Source organism: Salvia splendens, chromosome 15 (assembly GCF_004379255.2).
Source record: "Salvia splendens isolate huo1 chromosome 15, SspV2, whole genome shotgun sequence".
In the NCBI taxonomy this organism is placed as follows: Eukaryota; Viridiplantae; Streptophyta; class Magnoliopsida; order Lamiales; family Lamiaceae; genus Salvia; species Salvia splendens.
In genome coordinates this window covers 6,099,892-6,126,515 of record NC_056046.1, presented here as the reverse complement: position 1 = coordinate 6,126,515, position 26,624 = coordinate 6,099,892, and the positions used below count along the sequence as shown (strand labels likewise).

At 37.8% G+C, this 26,624-nt stretch overlaps 3 protein-coding genes and 1 pseudogene across 4 annotated transcripts; 2 read left to right on the top strand and 2 right to left on the bottom strand.

The window, feature by feature from the left end:
• The first annotated feature begins 310 nt into the window (after positions 1 to 310).
• Positions 311 to 7,906, top strand: LOC121768541 (annotated as a pseudogene).
• Positions 7,907 to 9,325: 1,419 nt separating this feature from the next.
• Positions 9,326 to 13,050, top strand: LOC121767576 (protein disulfide-isomerase-like). Its single transcript, XM_042163878.1, has 11 exons — positions 9,326 to 9,582; positions 10,308 to 10,338; positions 10,483 to 10,770; positions 10,856 to 11,041; positions 11,186 to 11,311; positions 11,397 to 11,531; positions 11,630 to 11,749; positions 11,886 to 12,003; positions 12,191 to 12,303; positions 12,551 to 12,779; positions 12,865 to 13,050. Exons 1-10 carry the CDS (start codon positions 9,416 to 9,418, stop codon positions 12,773 to 12,775), a joined length of 1,509 nt encoding a protein of 502 aa, XP_042019812.1. The 5' UTR covers positions 9,326 to 9,415; the 3' UTR covers positions 12,776 to 12,779; positions 12,865 to 13,050.
• A 32-nt stretch (positions 13,051 to 13,082) lies between these two features.
• Positions 13,083 to 14,279, bottom strand: LOC121767578 (protein DOG1-like 3). The gene has a single exon (XM_042163880.1). It carries the CDS (start codon positions 14,011 to 14,013, stop codon positions 13,201 to 13,203), a length of 813 nt encoding a protein of 270 aa, XP_042019814.1. The 5' UTR covers positions 14,014 to 14,279; the 3' UTR covers positions 13,083 to 13,200.
• A 3,163-nt stretch (positions 14,280 to 17,442) lies between these two features.
• LOC121767577 (cyclin-dependent kinase E-1-like) lies at positions 17,443 to 25,176 on the bottom strand. 2 transcript variants are annotated; one of them, XR_006043140.1, is made up of 17 exons: positions 24,819 to 25,176; positions 24,210 to 24,320; positions 23,887 to 23,990; positions 23,668 to 23,710; positions 23,416 to 23,514; positions 23,032 to 23,101; positions 22,737 to 22,831; positions 22,578 to 22,611; positions 22,417 to 22,501; positions 22,213 to 22,290; positions 21,562 to 21,609; positions 20,149 to 20,181; positions 19,925 to 20,033; positions 18,502 to 18,723; positions 18,342 to 18,411; positions 17,583 to 17,824; positions 17,443 to 17,516 (listed from the first exon to the last, which is right to left on the bottom strand). XR_006043140.1 is itself a non-coding variant. In XM_042163879.1 (16 exons), the coding sequence occupies exons 1-15, from the start codon at positions 25,035 to 25,037 to the stop codon at positions 18,343 to 18,345; spliced, it is 1,419 nt and encodes a 472-aa protein (XP_042019813.1). In that variant the 5' UTR covers positions 25,038 to 25,176; the 3' UTR covers positions 17,443 to 17,824; position 18,342. The 2 variants fall into 2 exon arrangements, 1 of the variants encoding a protein (XP_042019813.1); XM_042163879.1 differs by having other exon boundaries at positions 17,443 to 17,824.
• Between the last annotated feature and the right edge of the window lie 1,448 nt (positions 25,177 to 26,624).

Genomic DNA, 26,624 nt, shown 5'->3' with positions numbered 1-26,624 from the left:
GACCAACAAAGAATTTATAAATAATTTAAAACAAGATTGAATTCAATAGATGTTTGTGCTTTGCATAATTTACTTTGATATTGATTTTACGTGAAATTTGAAAGTGATGACACTGAAATATTATATACTTTAGAAATTAACTTTTTTTAAATACAGAGTATTGCCGATTTATTGGGCCAATTAGAATGGCTAGGATTTTAAATAATTTGGGCCGAAATCGCTATAAATTTTCAGGAGCCCAAAACATCGAGCTGATTAATAATAATCACAAATTAATTAATCTTAAGCGAGCGTAATCCTGTTTGTTCACTGTTTTCACTACGGCTGCCGTTTTTCTTTGAAGCAATGCTACTGATTTCTCTGGAGCAAATTCATGGCAGACTATCTCCTTATAATCAATCACACTATATTCCATTAGCTAAAATAGATAGCTTGATTGTTCAATTATAGATTTTGGAACTGTTTTCCGCCTTATGTGGTGTTTGTAACCGTTTTTAAACCTTCTGCCCCAGCTTCTGGCGGTGCGCCACCGCGAGGATGGGAAGAAGATATGGTGATTGCCTCCCAAATCAGCCGCCTCTTAATCCTCCGCCGTTTCGACGCCCTCAAAAGCCTCTCTTTCACTTTCTCCGACCACCTCGTCAACGCAGTCCTAAAAAGTCTCAAGCTTCATCCAGTGTCGGCGCTTCACTTCTTCGACTTAGCCTCCAAACAGAATCACTTCAGACCTCATTTCAAATCCTATGTGAAGATCGTGCATATCTTGTCAAACGCTCGAATGTTTGATGAAACGAGGCTGTATCTACGTGGCCTCGTGGAGCTGGCGGAGAGAGACCAGATTCCGGTTTCTTTGATTTATGCTGAATTGGTGGCTGTTTTTAGGGAATTTAGGTTTTCCGGAACCGTTTTTGATATGATGATGAAACCTTATGTGGAGAGGAGGCTGGTGAAGAATGCCTTGTACATGTTTGATAATATGCCTAAATGTGGTCGTGTGCCGAGCTTGCGATCGTGTAATGGTTTGCTGAGTTGTTTGGTTAGATTCAAGGATTTTCATGTTGTTTATTGTGTTTATGATCAGATGATAAAAGTTGGGGTTGCTCCGGATGTGTATACTTGTGCTATAATGGTGGATGCTTACTGTAAAGATGGAAAAGTTGCTAGAGCACTGGAGTTTGTGCTAGGCATACTGAAAATGAATATTTTTGGTTATAATAGCTTGATCAATGGGTATGTGGAGAAGAAGGATATGCAGGGGTGTGGAGAAAGTGCTGGAGTTAATACGTCAGCAAGGAATTTCCATGAATTTGGTAACGTATACGCTGTTGATTAAGGGCTATTGTAAAACTGGGAACCTTGATCAAGCAGATAGAGTATTTAGACAGATGAAGGAGGGCACTGGACTCGAATTAGTTTTGGATGAAAAGGTCTATGGCGTATTAATTGATGGATATTGTCGTAACGGGAGACTGGATGATGCTGAGAGAGTTAAGAATGAGATGTTGAGTTTGGGATTGGGAATGAATATGTTCATCTTCAATTCTTTTATCAATGGATACTGCAAACTTGGTAAACTTCGTGAAGCGGAGCTTGTTATAGTGAGTATGGTTGGAGCTAATTTGAAACAAGATGGTTATAGCTACAATACGTTATTGGATGGATACTGTAAAAGAGGAATGATTGATGAAGCACTTAAGCTTTGCCATAAAATGACTAGGGATGGTGTATATCCGACAAATATAAGTTACAATACTATCTTAAAAGGTTTATGCGAACATGGTGATATGAACGATGCATTGTCGCTGTGGGAAATGATGCTCAAAAGAGGTTTGATTCCTGATGAGGTTGGATTTAGTACACTTCTCCATGGACTTTTTAGCAAGGGAAACTATAAAAAAGCTTTCACATTGTGGAAACATGTTTTAGCTAGAGGCTATGCAAGAAGTACTGTTCTGTGCAATGCAGTGCTCAATGGGCTTTGTAAAATGGGAAAGATGATTGAAGCAGAGCAAATTCTTGAAAAGATGATCGGAATGGGTTGTTTACCCGATGGAGTGACCAATAGAACCTCGATTGATGGATATTGCAGAGCTGGGGATATTCAAAGAGCTTTTCAAATTAAAGAGGCCATGGATGCGGAGGGAATTCCTGCTTCCCTTGAAATGTATAATTCTCTGATTCAAGGATTATTTCAAGCTCAGAAATCAAATGAAGTATCCCATATGCTCTCTGAGGTCCATGCAAAAGCACTGTGCCCTAATATCATTACTTATGGAGCACTAATAAGTGGTTGGTTTAAAGAGGGAAACCTGAAGAAAGCTTTTGATGCATATTTTGAGAAGAGAGGCAAAGGTATCTCCCCGAATGTATATATATGCAGCACAATCATCAGTGGGTTAAACAGGCTTGGTCGGACGGATGAAGCAAATATGTTGGTAAAGAAAATGGTAGATTTAGGCGTTGTCCCAGACCTTAAACAGTTTTACCAGTCTTTTAACTTCAACGCGCTTCAGATAGAAGCACAGAAAGTGGCAAACTCCCTTAATAAAAGTGCTCAAATGTGTATTCCAAACAACACTCTATATATAATGTAGTTATATCTTGCTTATGCACAAGTAAATCAAATAACTCTAAAATTACAACCTTTCTGCTAGAGTACAAATGTAGTTGTAGTAAAAGAGTGTCGAGCCACATGGAGACGTATGATTATTTAATTTGAGATTGATAAAATAAAAATTAATAAAGAGATGATAAAACACACAAAGATAAACAAAACACAAACTTTAGAAAATAGGATAAGAAGAAAGCATTGCTCCTATATGTCTCGGGCATATGAATTGGGATACTTCGATGGACTACTACGATCAAGACTATGCTTAAGAGGATTAAGTTTGTTTTACACTACCTATCTGTTGAACACTTCAAGGGAATTGTATATCTAGGATAGGCTGAACACGTCTCCCAAGTTCTACTCACTAACCTATCACCACTACTAGGTCGTGTAGCAAGCTTTAGATTAGTTTCTTCAATTGTCAAACACGATAATTAAATCATATTAACTTAATGCCCACATGGAAGCACAACAGACACCAAACCAAATTTACATATAAAGACTATCGATCCACTCGAGACTATCTCTCTGAACAAGTATCCAATCTCGAGTTCCTTGCATAGGAGTAATGACCAAAATCTATGCTAAAGAGGCAATAGAATAATGACTACAAAATACCTATCTAGACGTCTAAGATTAGTAGAATAATTAAACAATTCATAAACAAGAATCACACATAAATTAAACCATAAAAGTCATCAAAATATCCAACAATTCACCCTACAACATATTCGGAGCAACAAAGAAGATCTAACACAACATACTAAAATGAATTACACCAAAAGAACCGTGAACCGTGAACTCCATGATGTTCTCCAACTCTAGATGATGGACGATCTCCGGAGTAAAGGGTTTTGATCGTTCCTTCCTCTTCTCTTTTCTTTCTTCTTTCTCCAATTTCTTGTCTCTGTTCTTTTCCGCCAAAACGTGCCTTCTCCCTCAAAACGTGCCTTCCCTCATTTGTATACAAATTTTGCACTTCAACTGTGGGAAAGGAAACCGCCGCAAGAAACTGCTGATTTGCAGTTAGAGTTCCTACGCCCGACCGGGCGAAATACTTCTGGACTTTCAATGCATTCTGTAACTGACCCGGGCGGGTGTTCAAACGGTGCTGGATTGACCCGGACGGGTATAATACGCTAGAATCTCCACACCTTGAAGAAGTGTCCCGAGCGGGCAGTGCGATGGCTGCTGCTGTGCTGAATTTGGAACTATTACGCAGTGCACGCCAACTGTTTGGTGAAGTGTTTGATGGAATGTTTGAGCTCCAGTAAGTTTCTTACATCCTAATTTCGATGGAAACAATAATTTGATGAGTCATAATCTACATAAAAATGTGTAGCACTTAGGGGAAAAATATAGAAAATATGCTTCGCATCAATTGACGATGCAAAAAGAGCTATTGGTGATCTGTTGCAAAGAGGCTTCACTCCAGATGAGTTTACATACTCAACCCTTATCCACACCGCTTCCATTTCGGGTGATATTGATGAAGCCTTTCTTTTACGGGATGAGATGATAAAAAAGGGTATTTCTCCTAATGTAGTAATATATAATGCTCTTATAGATGGCTTATGTAAATCAGGAAACCTTGACCGTGCATTGAGGCTTTTCCATAAACTTTATATCAAAGGTTTAGTTCCGAACCTCATCACCTATAATATATTATTAATGGATGTTGCAAGAGTGGTAGCACAAGTGATGCCTTTAAACTTCTAGGGAGAATGATAAAGGAAGGGGTTGCTCCTTCAGTTCAAACATATTGTGCATTTCTCAGTAGTTTTTTACGGCGAGGTAATGAGAAAGAATATGTGAAACTTTTAGATGAAATGCAAAAGGATGGCCTTGCCACGGATTCTATTAGGCATTGCAGATCATTTGAAGGTAATATATATTTTCCAATTTCGATACTATGTACTGGCTTTCTCGTATTTAAGATACCCCTTTGCTCCTGCATGCTTACTGTGTATTACTATTATGCTTTAAAACGCTTGAAATTACTCCAATTTTTTATGAAGATGTTGCTGTTGCTGCTGAAGCACTGAGCTGAGCATATGACTGATACTACAAGATAATGTCGTTCATTAACCAGTCTCTCTTGAAAGAGAAGGTAAGTATGGAACCCTTTTGGTGGGGAAACAGCCAAAATGTGGCAGCTCTTGGCTTATATATATGCATGCAAATCAGTATGTATATACATATATTTCGCTCCTGCCAATGTATCTCTATAAGATATGCTCCATAACAATATCAAATTATTTTACTTCTAGAAGAGAATGCAGGCTCAGCATTTTTCATTTCGTCCAATAAATTGTTACTATTATATTAACCATCTATACAACCCATACGAGTAGAGCCCGTAACACCAGCCATAGCTACTGAATCAATCCCCATTATCATTGGGTATACATATGTTGTGTTTTTTTATTTAAGTAAATTATTACCAAGTTCAGAAGAATACTTTTGCTAGGTTGCAGAATTTTGTCTTCAGCAATACAGATTTAGTGTAGTGAAGAGAAGTTTTGCAAAGTTTTATTTTACACAAGCTGTCCTGGATTAAGTGATTATATATAAAGATAAGGTAACATGGAAAACAAACAGCAGTCTGACCAACCCTGAAGTTGTGGTAATGGGCTAGGGTTGTTGGGATTCGGTGGTGAAAACGCACAACAAGAAAAGAACTTGAAACAAGAATATGATCGACGCGCAATATACGTGGTTCGGTGATAAAACACCTACGTCCACGGAGGAAGAAGAAATGGTGTATATTGATCTTGCTTTTACAAAGTGTATCTCTCTATGTTGAACTCTCAAACTACTCTCAAGATGAGATTTCCTCAACAATGGATCCTCACAAGAATGCTAGCTAACTCTCTCTGCAAAATGTGTGTGTGTGTGTTATATACAATATGTGTGAAGAAGTAGAAAAGAAAAATCGGTTGAAACCGTTCCCAACGGCTAGTTCCTTTTCTCAGCTCCTCACTTGCTCACACACACGCCTCTTGCACAAGTGTTGACACGCACGGCTTTAGCAACGCATTAACTCAGCCCAGTTTCACCGAGCTTACTTGATCAGTCCAGCAGCTCCACCGAGCTCACTTGATCAGTCCAGCAGCTTGTGATTTGCTTGGACACAGAACCAACAAGGGTGATGGTGTCAACGAAGTTCATTACTTTTAAATGGAAAGCAAAAATATAAGTAGAGGGTCGAGTCAGAATTGTAGTAATTGCCAACATTGATAGTTGTGTTTCTTTCTTCTTTGTTTGTATATGCCATCTTTCTTCTCTGCTTCCTGGTGGCATAGTTCATTGCTTTGTATTCTTCTAGAACTTTATCCAACTTTTTGATGGCAGGTTAAGGCTTTGTGGTTTTGCAAAATTTTCAAAGGTTCAATGTGATTGGATATATGGAGCTGAAGCCATGGATAATAATCCATCTACTTCATGGGTAAACACTATTACATGCTCCCTTTATCACTTTGTCATGAAGGTTATAATTTCATCACACGTTTATGAAATTTCTTTCTTTTGCTTTTTCCAGTATGTCTTGATTGTTGATTCTCAAGTTTATCATGTACGAGAATGTTCTGTCTCCATGTTTTTGGGCACTAGTCATGCTCTAAGCTCTACAGTTCAATTATGCAACAACAGAATGAGTTAGGTTGTATTGACTTGACTGAATTAGGGTGCCGTATCCGAGAATATAATCTCTCAGTCTCTAGCACTGTAACGCTATGTCCACCAATTTGTGATCTGGGAGATTTGAAATTTTATTTCACGGTTTATGTATGTCCAATCCAATAAAAAAGGCTGCAAGTTGAAGTTTTTTTTTCTATCACAAATCGCTGATATCTTTTCAGAATACTACACTGTCCTTGGTGGTGGTTGCATGAATTAGATCTACAAAAACAAAAGGAAAAAAGAAAGAAAAAGAGAAAACGTATAATTGTATTCTCTTACACATTAAATCCTTAGGAGAAAACCTAATTTATAAAGAAAAAATGGTGCAGGACTCATGGTCAGAGATGGAAGACATAAACCATGAAATTGCTTTATATCTTTCAGAAGATGATCAGAGAGGAGCTACTGCTATTGGTAAGTGCTTTGAAATTTGTGATCTCTATATGATTTTGGTTTAGTTACAAACACTTAGTTCTGGATATGGATCTCCACGCCCAAGGACAGGAGGAACCGCATGCTTACTGAGCCTAATAAATTATGAAGAAATAGCTATCCTTATTTTATATTGCCCTCCAAGCTTTTTGATTTATTTTTTATTTTGAGCACATCAAAGTTCTACTTTAGTTTTGAATTTGATATTTAAATTTGAACTTCAAAATGCATTCAGGTTACTCACTGGATCAACTTTTATCTCATAGTTTTTCTAGAAAGTGTATAGTACTTGGTAACTTGAAAGCAGTTCCGAAGTTTTAGTGGAATACAGCATGCCATCTGAGTTTTCTGGCATTCTTTAATTGTTTTTTTGTTTCATCAGTATCTCAAACTTCAATTGGTTTGTGTGTTTAATAATGTCTTTGTTTTGTGTAAGGCTATCGAACTTGAAGAAGATATCAACATCATCTATCTTCCTCATCAAGCCAGGGAGCAAGATCTCCATTCGAGAAGATTGCAACAGATGCATCTGTGGTATACGGAAATGGGTATAGAGCTGGTAACCAGGCAATGCTCAAATACGGCTTACAGAGGACCCTGAATCTCATCTGAGAGACAGGAAACTTTCCTTACTGAGTCTGGTCCTAACATGGAAAAACCATTCTTCTTTCTTTCATTTATTTCCTAGTGAATTGTTGTTTTGGCATTTCCATGTTTTAGCAGTAAGGCCTCCCCGTAGGACATACATATCAGTAAAGGGGGTCCAGTTACTCCGAAGATGAAGCATATATGCCTTTGGAGTAGTACTGCTGGAGCCGACCACGGATGAATTCCCAGTTTTTGAGCAGGACTGCAGGATGGGAGAGGAAGACATGGTTCAACAACGATAGCTGCTCGGATGCAGAAACTGAAGTATGCCATCTCATTACCTCTGGTCTCGCTTAAAAACTGTTTGTCACATACCCTCAGATCAACCATCAAGGTTGTATTGATTCTTCTGAAAATGCAATCTAAGGAGTCAGCAAACTGATTCCCCCTTCATTGATGTTCATATTAATCACTCATACATGAATTCAGACAGTTATAAGCAAGTTTTGGTCACTGAGAAGAAAGTGAATTTCATGTACTTGTAGTAAATGTAAACATTTTAAGATATACAAGACACCCTAATTTGAAACTGCACCATTATATTCACAAGCTTACACTACATTTTATGCTTCAAGTTGTAACAAAAAAATTATTTCTTGCAAACCGTTACAAATCTCTAATTGAAACCCACAATATTCCGAATGGTCAAATTATCGTAAGATAGTTAATTTTCAATCAAATAATGAATTCTTAAATTGAAGGATCACATATATTATATGTTTGTCGCCTCTTTACCATTTGTGAGGTGTTTTCACAAATGAGTTGGCATGTTCTACACTCATTTTCATAATTATGTTATTCAAAACGTGAAAAATTTCTTCCCGTTATTTAAAAATTCCCTCTGTAATTTTGGATTAGTTAAAGTAAATAATTAACTAGTAAGGTGATATAAAGTGATTTTACTTTTTCTTATAGAGTAGAACAGTTATGATAAGTATAATCCTGATACTAGAGAAAAGGTATAGCTTACTTCATCCATGAATTTGACTTTGTTTGCATCTTTTTATAGTTAAATATTGACAGGTATCATAAAGAGACTTTATCTTATTATCAGGGCATTGTAATGAAGGAAAATAAAGTCGTATAAACGGCAAACCGTATTTAATCAATTCTTATCTCGTTCAATTTTGGTAACAATAATAGTCCTTTAAATTCTCATTTTTTTTTTTAGTTATTCCACTAAAATTAGTTTTACTTATCTTATTTTTCCCTAATAATATTTCAGTCATTTTTCTCTTTTTCTTTTTTTATTTTATCAATTTTATATTAAAATTCGTATCATTTTATTATATGCAAAATATGAATTATTTTACAGACCGGTAGTATTGGTACCAAACCACAGCGACCTAGTAACATATATTATCATGGAAATTTCATTGAATTCTCTGCAAGAGAACTTATTTATGGCAACATTCCAAAATATTAATTGGATGATTCTGACCACTCACCTCAATTACATGACCAAACCATCTGTTTTTATTTTATTTTTCCTTAATACTAATAATTAAAAATTTTAATAATAATAATGTGGGGAGAATTTCCTCGAATTTTATTACTAGACTCCAGAAGAGTGAGACAGAATCAACCATTTTATAATATGAGTAGTAATTTAATCCAAAAATCTCTCTGAATATCTATAAAATCTTTGCCTGTGAATAAATAGGACTATTTTGAAGTCATTGGGGAGTAGTAATACATTTTTCTAACGTTTTAGCCCTTAATGGTTAAAGGTATTGAACTGTCGCAATAATATCTTTTGACTCAATTAAAGAAAAAGTCATCTCATAATATCAAGATTTAATACAATAATCCAAGATTATAAATTCCACCCTCAAAATATCTCCCTATTACATCGACGGCGTCCCTTCAACCAATCTTGACCTGCCATGTCACCTACTCTACCATCGTGGCACTTATTCCGCAAACACTATATAAGTGAGCCTCCCTCCCTCCTTCCTCACTCCATCTCAGCTCACCCCCCTCACATGCAAAAACTGTTTGCAGAATTGGGGAAATTAGATTTGAAATTTTCGAAACAGAGGAATGATGTCTAGGGTTTGGTGTCTACTTCTGCTGGCTTCGGTGGTGCTTTTGGCGTCTCCGGCGACGGCGACCGAGGAGGTTGAAAAGGTGTTGACTTTGGACCGCTCGAACTTCACCGATGTGGTGTCCAAGCACGATTTCATCGTCGTTGAGTTCTACGCTCCTTGGTAAATTCGTTGTTACTTTGATTTACTATCTAAGTTGATCTGATCTTCTCTTGCTTTGGTTTTTAAATGTGCCGTGTTTGAGATCGGTTTGACTTTTGAGTAAGCGCGAGGTTTGATAATTGATCTGTTTTTTTTTGTGCATTAACGCTTTCCTTTTTTTTTGATTTTACGTTTTGCTTCACTAGCGCGTTAGTTGTATCGATTAGCAATTGTGTTGTGATGATCTGAATGATTAATCTGTTAGTGTCTTCCATTTCCTATGTATTTGAGGAGTGAATCCGAATGTAAAGAGAGGGAAAACTAGGTATCGTCATTTCGTTTAAATAATCTCTCTTTTATGGACATATTCTGAAATTTCTCCTCTTTTATGTTGGGATCTGCCAATTTTTTCCTCCATTTTTTCGTTTTCAATTGAAAATTCTAATATCTTTGAATTCTTGGAGCGGAACAAAAGAAAGTTGAGCAGAACGAATATCTTTGTGCTTTAGATTACTGTTTAAAAAGCTATGTGGATTCAGAGTCTTTGAAAAATAAGGCAAACATACTAATTAGCTTTTCATGTGAATTTGAGACTAAATGCTATGCATGAACTAATTATCTTTTTGCAAAAGAAATTGTTCAACATTTAATAGTATACGAAACTGTGGCCACCTTCAGTACATAACTGAATTTTATTTATTTTAAGTTTTTCTAATCCATATTTCCTTGCTTGTTTGTGTTAACAGGTGTGGACACTGCAAGTCTCTGGCTCCAGAGGTGACCATCCTCCCCTTGCTGTTTGACGATTCAAGCAAACACTTAATTTCACTCCTTTCTTTCTTTTTGCTTTTTTCCTTGACAGTAGGTTTTCAATATATAAGCAACTCCTCTAACCATTCTCTTGTTTATGAATTTTCTTAGTATGAAAAAGCTGCATCAGTACTGAGTACCCATGAACCCGCCATTGTCTTGGCTAAAGTTGATGCAAATGAAGAAGCAAATAAGGAGCTAGCTACCGAGTATCAAATCCAGGGTTTTCCTACCCTTAAAATCATAAGAAATGGTGGAAAAAACATCCAGGATTACAATGGTCCTCGTGAGGCTGATGGCATTGTCGAGTACTTAAAAAAGCAAGCTGGTCCTGCATCAACTGAAATTAAATCAACAGAAGATGCCAGCAGTGTTATTGATGAGAAAAAGATTTTTATTGTAAGTTATTTTTTTATCCAACTAAACCTGTCTTCTTTCATATGTTAATCCTGAGCCGCTGATGAATTTAGTATTAAACCACTAGGTTGGAGTGTTTCCAAAGTTCTCTGGGGAGGAATATGAGAACTTTAAGGCTCTTGCTGAGAAGTTGCGCGGTGACTATGACTTTGGTCATACCCTTGATGCTAAACTCATTTCTCGTGGTGAATCAGTCAGTAAGCCCACCCTTCGTTTACTCAAGCCTTTTGATGAACTTGTTGTCGATTCCCAGGTATTTCTTGATCAAGAAGCATATTCCCTTTTGTTTTGTTTAAACCTTTCTTTTATGCTTCTTTAGAAAACTTGGTTCATAAGAAGCTATTCCACTTTCATTTGTTTGCGTTAATAAAACTGTGAGAATAATATGTTATTTCAGGACTTCAATATCGAAGCATTGGAGAAATTTATTGCGGCATCTACTGTTCCAACTGTTACAGTCTGGAACAATGACCCTGCTAATCATCCATATATTAACAAATTCTTTGAGGGTAGTAGCTCTAAGGTATCATTTATTGTCGTTTCATTTTCTATTTCAGTTTTATAACTTGCAGTGGTATAGTTTCTTATATATCTGTTGATTTCGACAGGCCATGCTGTTTGTTGACTTCAGCAAAGACCAAGATGCTTTTGAGGCAAAGTATAAGAATGTGGCAACCCATTACAAGGGGAAGGGCATCAGTTTCCTGTTGGGCGATGTTGACTCTGCTCAAAATGCATTCCAGGTAGACATTTTCTCTGTATGCATGTATGAATGTTTTACTTCTGTGCATTTGAATTGATCTGTTTTGACACAATGGTATTTCTATGTTATGCATGGCAGTACTTTGGACTTAAGACGGAACAGGCACCTGTGCTCATCGTACAGCAAAATGATGGACAGAAGTATCTCGCAGCAAACGTGGAGCCTGATCAGATTGAGTCGTGGGTGAAAGATTATTCGGTACTGAACGTGTTTTTAGTAATTACAATTTCTTGGGGTTGATTCATATAGCTTTAACTTTCTTTGCATGTCATATTGGGAAATGTTTAGAAGTATGGGTTGCATCTTATCTGATTCTTCATGCAATTGATAACAGGAAGGGCTTGTGAAGCCATTCATAAGATCAGAACCTATTCCTGAAGTGAATGATGAACCTGTCAAAGTGATTGTTCGTCACAGCCTTCAGGATGTTGTTTTCAACTCTGGAAAGAATGGTTTGTGCTCAAGGCTTTTTTTTTTGCATTCTCTTGTGGATTTCTCACTGTTTATGCTTGTACATTATTATTACTATTACAAAAGTGTCTTCATATCTTAGAAAATTTACATTTTAATTAATTTCTTATTAATGTTGGTAGCGCTATGGTAGAGCATCCTGTTAATAACAATATCTTCATCTTACAGTTCTACTAGAGTTTTATGCACCTTGGTGTGGACACTGCAAGAGCCTTGCCCCAATCTTGGATGAAGTTGCCATCTCCTTCCAGAATGATCCTGATGTTCTGATTGCGAAATTTGTAAGATTTTCTTCCAGTGTCTTGATTTGTAGTATTGAAAACTTGTTATGGTACACTTGCTAAAATTACCTTCAAACTTCTTAAGTCGTTCCCTCCATTTGCCTAATGTGATATATACTATAGTTTGCAGAAACAGTTCCATTTCTTGTATAACTCTTTGTTCGATCGATTGTATATGAACTGATTCTCATAACTAAACCAAACCTTCTCATTCCTAGAATTACTTGTAATATATCTGTTATTTCAGGATGCAACTGCCAACGATGTTCCAAAAGACAAATTCGAAGTTCAAGGTTTCCCAACACTGTACTTCAGATCTGCAAATGGTAACTTGTCGCAGTACGAGGGAGATAGAACGAAGGAGGACATCATCAATTTCATCAACAGCAACCGCGATGATAAGTCTGCCAAGTCATCCTCCTCAGTTGAACCTGAATCAGAAGCAGTAGATTCTGCTAAGGATGAGCTATAAAGAGGTATGTACATTAAAACATCACTTCAAATTCTCGTAGTCGATTACTCTTGGCTACTTCAATTGACAGCAGCTATTTTCCTGTGCAGGCTAGTGTCGAACGAGAGAACTTCTGCAGTGGATTTTGTTCAATACCAGTTCTTGTTTTCTTCTACTTTCTAGCTCAAATAAAATCTGGTCTTGTTCCAGTTCCAATAGTAGGATTACAGTAGTAGAAAGATCCGAGGCATGTAGTTGACATCAATTATCATTATCTATATTTGAGGTTTGAATTATTCTCCCATCTTGTTATCCTCAAATATACATATTTGCTTTAAAATAAAATTAAGTATATTATAGATAAGAAACATAACCAGAGCAGAACAACAGCAAGAACCCTCTCTCTCCCCTCTCTCTATAATCATATACTATATGTAATACCTATTTTAGGCAGAATCATCATCAATGTTGTGTGTTGTACGATCATTTTGAGCCAACCTAGCATCTCTCTTCTTCCCCCATTCATGGATCCTCAAATGCAGAGCAGCAGCAGCAATGAGGTAATGCACAGCCTGCATCGGTGTGAGAATATCGATCACCTTCTTGAGCGTGTCGAGCCTCAGCTCATCCGCCATGCGCAGTATCTCTGCCAACCCATCCTGCTTGGGGGCAAGGGCTGCGTCGACCCGGCTCTGCCCCTCGTCCCCGCCCACGCCCTCTGTCATCGCATGCGCCAGCTCCACCATGGACGCATCCGCTACTGTCTCCTGCTGCTCCGCCAGCTTCTCTGTGATCTCCTGCTCCTTCCGTATGGTCTCCTTCTGCAGCGCGTCCACCTGCTGCAGCTGAGCCGCGGACAGGTCGCTCAGGTCGCCCGACCTGAGCCCCTGCATGAGCTCGTGGAGCCTGGCCTCGAGCTGCAAGCCCGACTTGGAGTAGAGCAGGTGGAAGGCCATGCTCGGGCGCCAGCCCCCAATCCAGAGGAAGGTGTCCTCGAGGCTGCTCCGCCACGAGGGGCTCAGCATGGCGAGAATGTCCGCCTGGCCCCACCTCGCCTTGGCCACGTAGTAGTGCTCGTAATGCTGGACGACACGCTTCACCAGGGGCCGCAGTGCCTCTTGGTCGGCCGCGCCCACCTCCTTGGAGGCGGACATGAGCTCGTCGAGATGCTGGTTCTGTTCAACGAGCCAGCACTCGAAGAACCTTTCGAAGGAGTCGCCCTCATTGATTGCATGTGTCAAGCGTGTGGACGTCGACATTGGATTTGAGAAAGTGAGGATTGAGGATTGAGGATGTTTTTATAGTAAAAGTTTTGAAGCTGTAGATGGTTGTAATAATACTAGTATTGTTATGGAATTTTAATGAACATTGTGTGGGAATCCGTGTGTAGGAGTTGAGTTCAGTGTATCTTGACATGTGAGGAGTGAATCTAGGTACAAATAGCCGTAGTTTTTGGGTTTTGGTTTTGGGGATTATTTATTGTTTATTGATGTCATGTTGTTGATTTTGTTAACCAATGAATGAGCACTACAACTTGCAATCTCGTGCTGTCTTTAGGTCGGCTTGGATTCTCTTTAATTTGTCTGCTTGTGCATTTCAAATCTAACACTAAATCTCCAGATTTGGTAGTCTTTGAGTTTGGGAAACACAGCTTTAAGCGAGTTTAGAAAACTAGAGACTGCCAAATCTGGAAGGAAAAAAAACCCTCTTATTTTGAGAGCTAAATCTTATATTTACTGAAAAAAAAATCCCACTAACAGTTAACATTATTAGTACTATTTGCGATCATAAAAAAAACTAGAGACTGCCAAATCTGGAAGGAAAAAAAAAACCTCTTATTTTGAGAGCTAAATCTTATATAAAATAAAATCCCACTAACAGTTAACATTATTAGTACTATTTGCGATCATAAAAAAAACTAGAGACTGCCAAATCTGGAAGGAAAAAAAAACCTCTTATTTTGAGAGCTAAATCTTATATAAAATAAAATCCCACTAACAGTTAACATTATTAGTACTATTTGCTATCATAAAAAATAGTTATGATAGTTGAAGATACATGTTTTAATGGAACATTAGTAAAGTAATAGAAAAAAAAAAGTGATTGAAGTATTATTCACGAGAAATGACATATCCTAATAGACAGAGAAATTTACTACAAATAGATAGATAGACTATCTAAAATGTAAAAATGGCTATTTTTTATAGAAGAATATAGTATATTTTTATAAGAAAAACGCTATCTGGTATAATGAAGAATTGTATTGGATGGATCTAAGAGCATCTCCAGTGGGCGGACATCCCACTAGGACATCCCAAAAACACCTCCTGCCACGTCACTAGGACTTCCCATCCCACTGCCACGTCACTAGGACTTCCCATCCCACTGCCACGTCACTAGGACATCCCCTCCTATGTCCGCCCTTCCCACTAGGACATCCCGCAATAAAAAAAAATCACACATTCACAAATAAAACAATTTACATTTACGGAAATAAAATTTGACCGAGAATACGAACGGGAAAAATTAACAACTTCATCGGAAAAAACATACATGATTCGAAAAAAAAAATTACATACTAATAAAAAAAACTTCATACATTATCACGTCAACCCCTCCGAGTCCAAACCTCTTCGATGATATCCTGCTGAAGTCGAACATGGGCATCTGTTTGCCGCATGTCGGCAAATGCACGCAGCCGCGCGACCTCTCCATGAGGTACCCCCATATTCACATTCGCGGTGGCCACGCCGTGACTTGGACCTGCACCCGTATCATCTTCATTGGTCCACTGAGTCAGTTCCGCAGCTTCATTTTCGACAATCATGTTGTGCATTATGATACATGCGTACATGATATCGCCGATGTTGGGAATATACCACTGCCGTGCAGGACCCTTCACAACCGCCCACCGACTCTGGAGCACACCAAATGCCCGCTCCACATCCTTGCGCGCTGCTTCCTGACGGCTCGCAAAGTATGTCTTCTTTTGTCCGAGCGGATGCTTGATTGACTTCACAAAGACGGGCCAGTTTGGGTATATTCCATCCGCCAAATAGTACCCCATATTATGCTGGTTGCCGTTGGCGACGAAACTGATGGCGGGACCAACGCCATTGCACTGAGCGTTGAACAGGGGCGACGACTGGAGAACGTTGATGTCGTTGTTGGACCCGGCGACTCCAAAATAAGCATGCCATATCCACAGCCGGTAGTCAGCTACAGCTTCAAGGATCATCGTGGGATGCTTGGCTTTGAAGCCGGTAGTGTACATCCCCTTCCAGGCGGCGGGGCAGTTCTTCCACTCCCAATGCATACAATCTATGCTGCCCAACATCCCAGGGAACCCGTGCACCGACCCATGCATATCTATCAGCATCTGGCAGTCTTCGGGGCTCGGACTCCGAAGATACCGCTCCCCGAATATTGCTCTCACGCCCGCGCAAAAATTCTGCAGACACTCGACGGCTGTCGACTCGCCAATGTGGAGGTACTCGTCGAACATGTCGGCCGCGCCTCCATACGCTAGTTGTCTGATTGCGACAGTGCACTTCTGCAAGGGCGTGAGTCCGGGTTTGCCAGCTGCATCCTCTCTGATCCTAAAATACAGGTATCTTCTCTCTAAAGCACCCACGATGTGCAGAAACAGCGGACGATGCATCCTAAAGCGTCGCCGGAATAAGGCTTCCCCAAAACGCGGTTGCGGAGCGAAGTAGTCCGCATACAACCGAATATGTGCAGCAATGTGGTCACGGGGTACTTGAGTTCGACGATGGATCGGCCGAGGTACCGCCGCCTGCTGCTGCCGCTGCAACCTCTGTTGTAGCAGCCTCTCTATCGCACCTTCAACAGCGACCTCCAACTCATTCTCGCTATCACTTTCACTAGACATTCTAGATATACTTGAAATTAGAGATGTAGAGAGAGAAACTTGTTAACACAAGTGGTGCGAATGAAATAAAATTCAACGAGCCGTATATATAGAGTTTTAAAAAAAAAATTAAAAAACGGGACGTCCGACCGGACGTCCGACTGGACGCCACAATGGCGGACGTCCGCCCGCCCGTCGCCGGGACGTCCGAGGACACCCGACGTCCTCACGGGACGTCCGTATCCGACCCTAAACGCCACAATGGCGGACGTCCCGGTCGCCCGTCGCGACGTCCGACCGGATGTCCGACCGGACGTCCGCCATTGGAGATGCTCTAATATTCGAACCTAAAAGAGAGAGTGTTTGACACAATCGATTTTGCTGCAAGTCTACAATTTTGTCTTTTTTTCTCACATTATTCTTTTTCTGCGGCTCTATATATAGGTAATGACATTTTCATCTATATATATATATATATATATTTGATTAAATGTCAACTTGGCCGCGGCGCATATGGGATTACATAACCACTTTTTTTTAAACTATAAGCAATCTGACAGAATATCACATTTTACAAACATTTTTTGTTCCCTAAAATAGATACTTCGATGCTACGCAATGTTGTATACATGAATCTTGAATAAAAAATAAACATATCACCTCATTCACAACCCAACAGTGGACAAATTTCCTACCCGTTGCATTTTCGAATTTTAACAAATATTTGTGATACATAAATATAAAGAGTAAATGACTGTATTATTGATTTAGGAACTTATTATTGTTTTTTATTTTGTCATTTTTGGAGAGAAGCAAGAAAAGATAAAGATTCTCTCACACAATCCCAAAAGAAGAGGTAACCCATATGTAATTGTAAGCTTATCTTCTGACCTGCCCGCACGGGCTTAACTCAGTTGGTTCCTGGGTGGTAGATTGTCCCTAAGCTTATCTTCTGACGCGCTTTACTTGGTTACAAAGGCAGAATCAGTACATAAATATCTAAACAAAACTATCAACTTAAATTGAAGAAACTATACAAATAAGTAGATATGAAGTTTCTAGCAGCATTCACCACCTCTTCATCTTCATCCCTTTGTGATGTATTAATATGAATTAGTTTGAAGCTCCTGATATTCATCTTGTACTTCGTTAGTGATCGTGTCACATCTGCTGCGTAGATATGGAACCCTCGCTGGTTTCTGCACGTAGAATGAACAACGTTAGAATTAGAGCAGATGGCTAAATCGAAAGTGCTTAAATAGACGTTGTCTAAACTTTACAGGTACATGTCTGAAAAAAACAATACATGAACAATTACCACACGATCAAACTCGATAGACAAGTAGAACCGTGAAATGGACAAATAGATCAAGCTTAACCTCGCTCTCTCCATAATAAGTTGCAATGTACGACTTGGTGATTAAACAAAGCTCAAGATTAACAGTTGTAAAATGAATGAGCAAATAAAAGTGTTCTCCACTTCTTGAAAACTACTACGTATTACCTAAGAATTTCACAATGCTAAATTATTTATCTAACTTCTTCGAAAGTAATTGTTACCAAATATGCCATATGTAATGAATCTTGGAAACCATTCTAGTCAAAACATCAAAATCAGCTACGAAGACTACACATTGCAATGCCTCCACTTTTCCAAGTGGATTTCGGAGAGAAAAAATATCTAGAATTAAACTTAAAAGCTACCAAGAGTATTACCTCAGAAGCGCTTATTTTTCTGCTGCGGAGGGTATCCTGTCATTCCCATTCCAGGATCTTTCCTTCTCAACTATTATAAGAGAAAATAGATACTGTTTAGGAAGAAGGAACATAAACTATCATAAACGTTCCACACTATTATTGCCTGAACACCACAAACCTGCTGCTGTTGGTGAGCCTGGGCAGAAACACCCCGCTGCATAGGCATACCACCTGGATTGACTCCACCTCCCATACCTGCCTGTGAAGCAAGATTGTAAGCAGGGATTCCTGGAGGTTGCATCCGCTGCATGCCTACCATGGGCATCGGCCGAGGTATTGATCTATTTTGTATTGCATGGGCACCAGACATTGACCCAGACATAGTATTTCCAGAAGATACCTAATAAAAGAAAACGCAAAAAGCCTCTATGAGATGGAAATTATCAAGATAAAAGCAGATCTGCTACATGGTTAATATAACCAAAAGCATTTATGCTTACATATAACAAGCTTACTAGGCTTGCCCTATTTATGGCAGGGGTGGTAAGTTGAATTTGTATTGTAGGGAAATTGGTGGTGGCCCACTGGGAAGGAGGAAAAGCTAGTGTCTAAGAGGATGGCAGGGGAGTTTAAGGGGCTTCTTCCTCCGTATAGGAAGCAATGGAAGTGACTGTTCTAGGTGGTGGGACGAGGTGCGGACATAGTGGGTGGGGACAGAGGGTGAAAGAGACCGAACCTTTTTCTTGTATCTTATTATTGCTATTCAGTTACTATTTTATGTTTAGTTAGTTAGGTAGTTAGTTAATTGGGCCTTGGCTTTGTGTTGGGATTGACTACGCTCTGTTTAGACTCAATTTAGAATAAATATGGCTTTGATCCTTGCAATTATAAACATTTAGCAAATATTGGGTGAAACTGCGCTTGGGAGCAGGAAGGTTCTTCCCTCTGGGGATTTACTCTAAGTCTCTAACATCAGATTTGGAGTCGTTTCTAAGTACAGTATAATAAATTCACCACTATTACCTGGATAGATTATTAAGATTTTCAAATGACAATGAGAATACAATTTTTTCCCATATTTGTAACATAATTTTCCATGAGATACTTTCAGTTATTAAAATATCATGAAAAGTATGAACTTTCTAATTTTGGAATAGTTAAACAACAATTATTACCCCTACACATCATTTCATTTACAACTTATACCATTACACAACACTAAGGAGCTCACTATCCACTAACACTACTTACACTACCCTTTATCTCTCTCTCTTACTTTACCAATTATACATTTAAACCTGTGCCGAACCAAATGTCCATACTTTTCAGCGACGGAGACAGAGGGAGTATGTATTTTATTTATGTTTTGTTGACAATAACATGGGGTAAATAAAACAATTCTAGACATGTGATTAGCATTTAGCTTGCAAATGATTCATATAATAAGTCTAAGCTCTGCAGCAGGTCTATTGCAAAGACATTATTAAGGCTCATTCAACTTAGCACAAATTGGAAACCATTTAGTACTCAGCGAGATTAGTAACAATTTTGAAGAAACATCGAATACATGTGTGAAGAAGCCAAGCATTTGGTAAACTTACCGGTTGTGAGGGTTGGAGACTGATAGTTCCCTCAATATCAGTGCCTGTGTCCACAGGACGAGTTGGGTAATTAACAACTTTATCTCCTGGTTGTGGAGGTACCAAAGCACTGGCACAATTCAGATATCAACATTTACGTTAGTGCATAAATATATCGTAAGACATAAAGTGCTTAGAAAGATAACTAGAAGGTCATCCAAAATTCTAGGAGTACAGCCACATACTTGCAACCCGGAAAAGGTTCCATGCGAAAATATCTGCAGACCAGGAAAACAAGAAAACTAATTAGACTACCAGGTCTGTGAAATTGGTGACACTTCAAAACTACCGAGACATCACTGTATGAATAAAGCAGAATACATCCTGGTATAAATAAACGAAGAGGTTTACAGAAAAGAAAAAGTGAAAGATAGAAGGGATGAAAAGTGAAGGGGAGTATGAGAAACTACTGGAATATCCATGAAGCTTTAGACAGTAATATCTAAAAAACTTGATTCTTATGATGAATCCCACAAATGCCCATAATTTTAGGCACATCACTTATTTACCAATTCCCACTGTACACTTGATGGGGGATTTTTTTCTCTGTTAACCTGCTGCTTGTGAAACATATTAAGGCTTTGTTTGGTAGAGTAGATGAGTCCAAGATAGAAAAGTTATATAGGCTCAACAGCCATTTGGCAGCACAATTAAGTTAGCATGGTGGCCCTAACAGCCATTTTTTACATTAACAAACTAAATCCAGATGAGTTATTATGTATCAATTTAACACATCTTACTTATCGAACAGGTCCTAAGTGTTAAATGCAATAGTGTTGGTTAGACTCTATAGTTAAGTTAGTGAGTTGCTAATGTTGGGCAGTAGCGAACGTGTACTATATTTAATGATGTGTAATTTTCTGAAACTCCTTAAAAGATTGATCATCATGCTAACAGTGCCACAATTAACAACTAGTTAATGGGAAGGACTAAGCTTCTAAGCTGGGAGATGGAATTCTAAAATTTCTAGTCTATCAGGTAAACATGAGAAGGGCATGAGGCAAAGGAATAATTTTTTTTTCTCTGACACTGGATCATTTAGCAGGCTTGTGGTCATCAATCAAGACTGGTTGAATTAAGCGATCAACTTGCATTATAGGCTGGGCAACCCAAGATAGCATGAGAAAAAATGGATGACAACACAAGTCTTTCAAGAACCGGAAAAGTATAAATCCATCAAGAATGGATGCATGAAGGAAACAGATCAGCAAGCAATAACTGCTGTTCAACAAATTGGGAAATAAATTAGTAAATACTACCTCCGTCCCACAATAAGTGTCACATTTTTCCATTTCGGTCTGTCCCACAATAAGAGCCACATTTCACTTTTACCATAAATGGTAAGTAGATCCCACATTCCACCAACCAATTCTACTCACATTTTATTATAAAACTAATATATATAAGTGAGACCCATAATCCACTAACTTATTCAACTCACTTTTCTGTACATTTTTTAAAACCCGTGCCCACACTAAATATGACAATGCGGGGACGGAGGTAGTACATCATAAAGAAACCACAAATAAAGAGTATATGCAAGTGAATGTAAAATCCAAGGAAGGGGCCATATCAGTAGAGAAAAGTCAGTTACATACTCATGCTCAAGAGCTTGTGTAGCTGTTATTCTTTTTCTAGGATCATACCTGTAAATAATCAAACATGGATGGCATCTGAGTCGTAAAACTAAACAATAACTGCACTAGTTACTTAAGAAACTAAGAGGTTTTAATCAATATATAGATCAGACAATTCAAATACAACAAAGGGCAAAACATCCACCCAAGCAAAGAAGATAATCCATTCTGAAAGTCTAACCCCCGATCTCTAAAATAATGCCTCTCACAAGGAAACTTTAAACTCTCCTTTCTTGAAAGATTACACTGCACATTGCTACATTTCAACCTCTCCATGGATCGTCCAATTATTACTCAAAATCTTCCGAAATTGTCTTATTTCATTCAAACTAAATGGATTAGCAGAGTACACAGGCCATTACCCTCATATTAAATGCCTTCTTTTGCTCACAAGCACTTGATTTTATAACTGTATATGGTACAATTAATTGTCAATCATTGCTCAACAGCAAGTCAATGATTAATTCTATTTAATCAATGAGTAAAGAAGCATAAGACTATATGGAAGCAAGAAATCCCAGTAGAATCTTTTCTTTTAACGCACTAAGCACATGCATAGTTGGAAAAGGTACTGAAACCAATATGTGCATGAATTTAACTACAATCACATACTCGAGCATCTTTGACAAAAGGTCATATGCTGGATTTTTTGGAGGTAGATGAACTACATTGTAAAGTCCAGCATTATTGCTGCACAGGTAAAAATAAGTAAATTAAGTTAATCACATACAGTAAAAACTAGAGGCCCTCCAGAACATCAATAACAGTTGGCAGACAATCTATGAATATAGAAAAACCAGAGCAAAGAAAACTGACTATGTACGCCCTTGAATGTGTTGCAAATCAGCCTGCCAATGTGGAAGATTTACAAGTGTTGGCCACTTTTCTTGTGTGGGATGGCCTAAACCCAAAAGCATTTGTCAGCAATTATACACATAAAAATTACAAAAAGTTGAATCATTAAAAGGCATTCTCACCTAGAACCTTAAATATTCTATCAAGTTGGTCAAGCTGCATCATCAGAACAAATTTCAGAACACATAGCCAGAAAAAACACAAAGATGAATACTGAGACAAGTCACATACCTGGTACAACACATAGCCAGAAAACACTACAGAAAAGATAAAAATCACACCTGAAATGGGTTTGGTGTTCCTTTGACTTCTTGCCCTTGAAATAGAGGCTTCAGAGTTAAAAGCTCCGCAAAGATGCACCCGACAGCCCACATATCTTCCACATAAATCAGAAAGGCCACAAATAAGCAAATGTAATAACTATTGGTATGGATTTTGTTTCATTAAGGGTTTATAGAATGGAAATATGTCTAAGATAATTTGACTTAAAAGGCCTGCGCATTAATATATATATATATATATATATATATATATATAGAGAGAGAGAGAGAGAGATGATATCTGAATGGATATTACCTACAGCACTCGTATAGTGCTTAGCTCCAAGGAGTAACTCAGGCGCACGATACCAAATGGTAACTACAACCTACAGTTCATAAATTAAAAGATAAAATGATCAATATAGGAACTCAGGCACGTACATGAACTTGGGACTAAAAGAGGGTTTCATCCAAAAATGGCACATTTCATATTTTTCCATTTTTGCCATATTTTTATCATCAAAGTGTGATGTATTACATAAAGTTCACCATCCATGTTGCTTAAAAATTCTACAAAACATGTGGAGAATGACTTAAAGTAGGACAGTCTGCAAACTGCAATAACAAATAATGCCAGAAGAGGACATGGGGTTGGGAAGCATGCCTAATACCGAAATTGGGGAGGAAGACATTCTCTTACCCCATTTTCAGATAGTGGCTTTAAGGGTGCTTGGTAAATTCTTGCAAGGCCAAAATCAGCAATTTTTACAACTCCATGTTCTTCCCCATCACCCATTACCTGGTTAGCAGGAATTGAAGAAAAATCGAAAGGAAGAGCTTGTGTCAGTATCAGTAGGAAATTGCACCATTATTAGGGCACATAAGGAAATTAGAATTATATATGAACATAACAAGAAGAAAATGGCAACAAAAACTAATAAACGCTGCTTACCAAGATATTTGATGGCTTTAGATCCCGGTGAACAATCCAATTACTGCACAGATTTTTTATTGCAAGCGTTAACTGAGGTCTGTTTCAAACTTTGAATTGACAAGAAATACTGAGAAGAAAATAAACCTAACAAGATTATAACTTTGCAAAAACAAAGGGATCACATGTCATCACTATCGTACTAATTATGCAAAAGATATGAAATAACATATGCAACACCTGTGGAGATAGTTTAGACCATTAAGAAGCTGCCACAAAATTGACTTAATGGTGTATTGGTTGATTGATTGGTTGACCTTGTCCCTGTGATGTCTGATGATTTCCTGCCGTGTTCCAAACGATGTCAATCATTTATGCAGCAGTCAGATTGACGGAACATAATTAAGTTCATAAATGAGTTTGTCATTTTTATATTTCTTTCTTTGGGCGGCTGATGCTACTATTTCCCAAGTTCAGACATAGAGCTCTATCTCAGTTCGAAGTAATACATGAGTAAGACAGCATGAGTGCTCACAAAAGTTATAATCGAGAAATTTACTCACATAAAGGTCGTGCTCAGCATAGTCGAAAGCCAGATAAAGTGACATATCTGCATGATTGATGTGCACATTTGCAAGCTTTACCACATTCTCGTGAGAAATCTCCCTAAGCAACTGAAGAAAAGCACAATAACACAAACCTCAACCAGTTGGGCAATGGTGAGAGTTATAATCAAGATTCTAGAATAGGTAAAGTCTTGATAAATGTAAAAGTAATGCATAAATAAAAAATTCATATCCTTGAAATTGAACACAGAAAAATGACAAAATAAGTTCGGAAAGTGAACACGTGAATTATTGAAATAATTTCCCATTTCATGTTTCTTTGTCACTCATAAAAAAATTGGCCAAACTACAGAATCTCAACATGATACATAAAGATACGTAGAGAAAGAATAACAAAAAAACAAACATCAAACTTTTAATTTCTTCATTCTACACACACCCAACCAGAAAACCAAAAGAAAACGAAAACGATCACCCTCATTCAATTGAACCCAAGAAGGAAAACAGAAACCCCTCCAACCAACACCGCAGTAAATAGAAACACACGTGAGTGGCAATTAAGGGCATAAACACACGAAAAGAAGGCAAGAAAGATTGAATTTTGACCATGATTTCTCGAATTGCGGTGGGAGAGACGCCATCTCCATCCTTGGACTGCTTGAACTTCTTGATGGCTATGGATTTGGAACGGTTGGACTTTATCTTGGCCAAGAACACGAGTCCATAGGTCCCTTCCCCGATTTTACCGATCACGTCGTACTGCTCCAGCCACTCCGGCTTGCTACTGCTGTTGCTTCCCGAATTGCTCAGCCTTCCGTCCCCCATTCGATTAATTTTCCGAATTTTGTTGCGATGTGCTTCACCACCTCAAATTGAAACTAGGGGGAAAAAATCATCTCCGATCGAAGCTTTCACAATGGCCGGAAAATCAGAGAGTGTTGTTACTACGGTTGAACCCATTTCTCATTCTATATTACCACTTCATTTTATCCCAAAAGAGATGGGCTATACTGAGTTACGGCCCAACAACAAGAAGGCCCAAAACACAAATTAAAAAATCTGCAAATATATATCCAAGAGAATCTATATTACGGGATTATAGATACATTCTTTTAGGTATGAAATTAAGAAATTGTAGTATTAAATAAATTAGATAAATTATAAAATAAATAAACATTTTTACTTGAAATATACGATCCAAGAAATTAGCCTCGAGTGTATACAACTAATAAGAATTTTTGAAATAAATTTATGAAAATTAAGTGTTGTTCGGTTTGTAAGATTATATCTCGGGATTAAATATGTATTGTGTTTTGTTTATGAGACTAAATCTTACAATTCAATCTGAGATGGATAATCATGTAATAATTAGTCTAATCACTCCCTCCTATTAAAATAATCTTACAACTCAATCTTGGACTACATCTTATGATTATACTATTGTCTAACAAATCGAACGGTCACAAAGTAAATTGATTTATACAAACAATTTCAGAAAATGACTTTATAGTTTGGATTTTTAATTGATGTGGTGAGGGTTAATAGTCTAATACTCCCTCCTTCTCAGAGTCCGAGAATAAGAGTCTCCTTTTTCAATTTCATTATTTTCATTAATAAAAATCTCATTTTATTTTTATTATACTTCTAAATGATAAGTAGATTCACTTCACTCACATTCGTTACAAAATTAATACTCCATAAAAAAATTAAAACTCACATAATATTATTTTTTCAGTTACTTTTTTTTTTATTTTTCTTAATTTGAACTCAACTGGGATTTCAAATCGTGGACAAATGGATTTAGTGTATAACGAAAGAAAGTAAAAGTAAAAAAAAAAAAAAGGTGGTCAGCGTAGGTGCAACTTCTCCTCTTCGTTCTCAATCAATCTTCCATTTTCTTTAGATGTTGATGTCAAGGCAGAATCTACCCCACCTTCTAACTTCTAGATTAATTGATTTTTTATGTCAAGATTAATTAAATTCAAATTACAAAGTTATAGTACTATGCTTTACAATAAGCATGAGGAGAGTAATTTTATTTGCTGAGAAATTAGTAGCACATAACATACAACAGTTGAAACTTGAAAGCATTGATTGGCCAATTCCGGTATTGTGTACTATTATCACAAATCACAGTCACTAAATTTATTTTGATAAATTTATTTCATGTCTTTCTACTTTTAATTTTTGTTTTATTAGAATTCACACAATTTTTTCATTGTACAAGTCATATTTAATGAAAAGATTAGTTTTAATCTTATGGTGCTTCCTCTTTTCTTCTCGGGTTGTTCGAGTAGTTTTTTATCCTGTTTTCTCGACCTCGAGTGATTGTGTTGTTGTTTTATGTTCGAAGTTACTTGTTGAATATTATAGCTTTAGGTGTTGCATTGATTGTAGGTAGCTAGCTGGTGG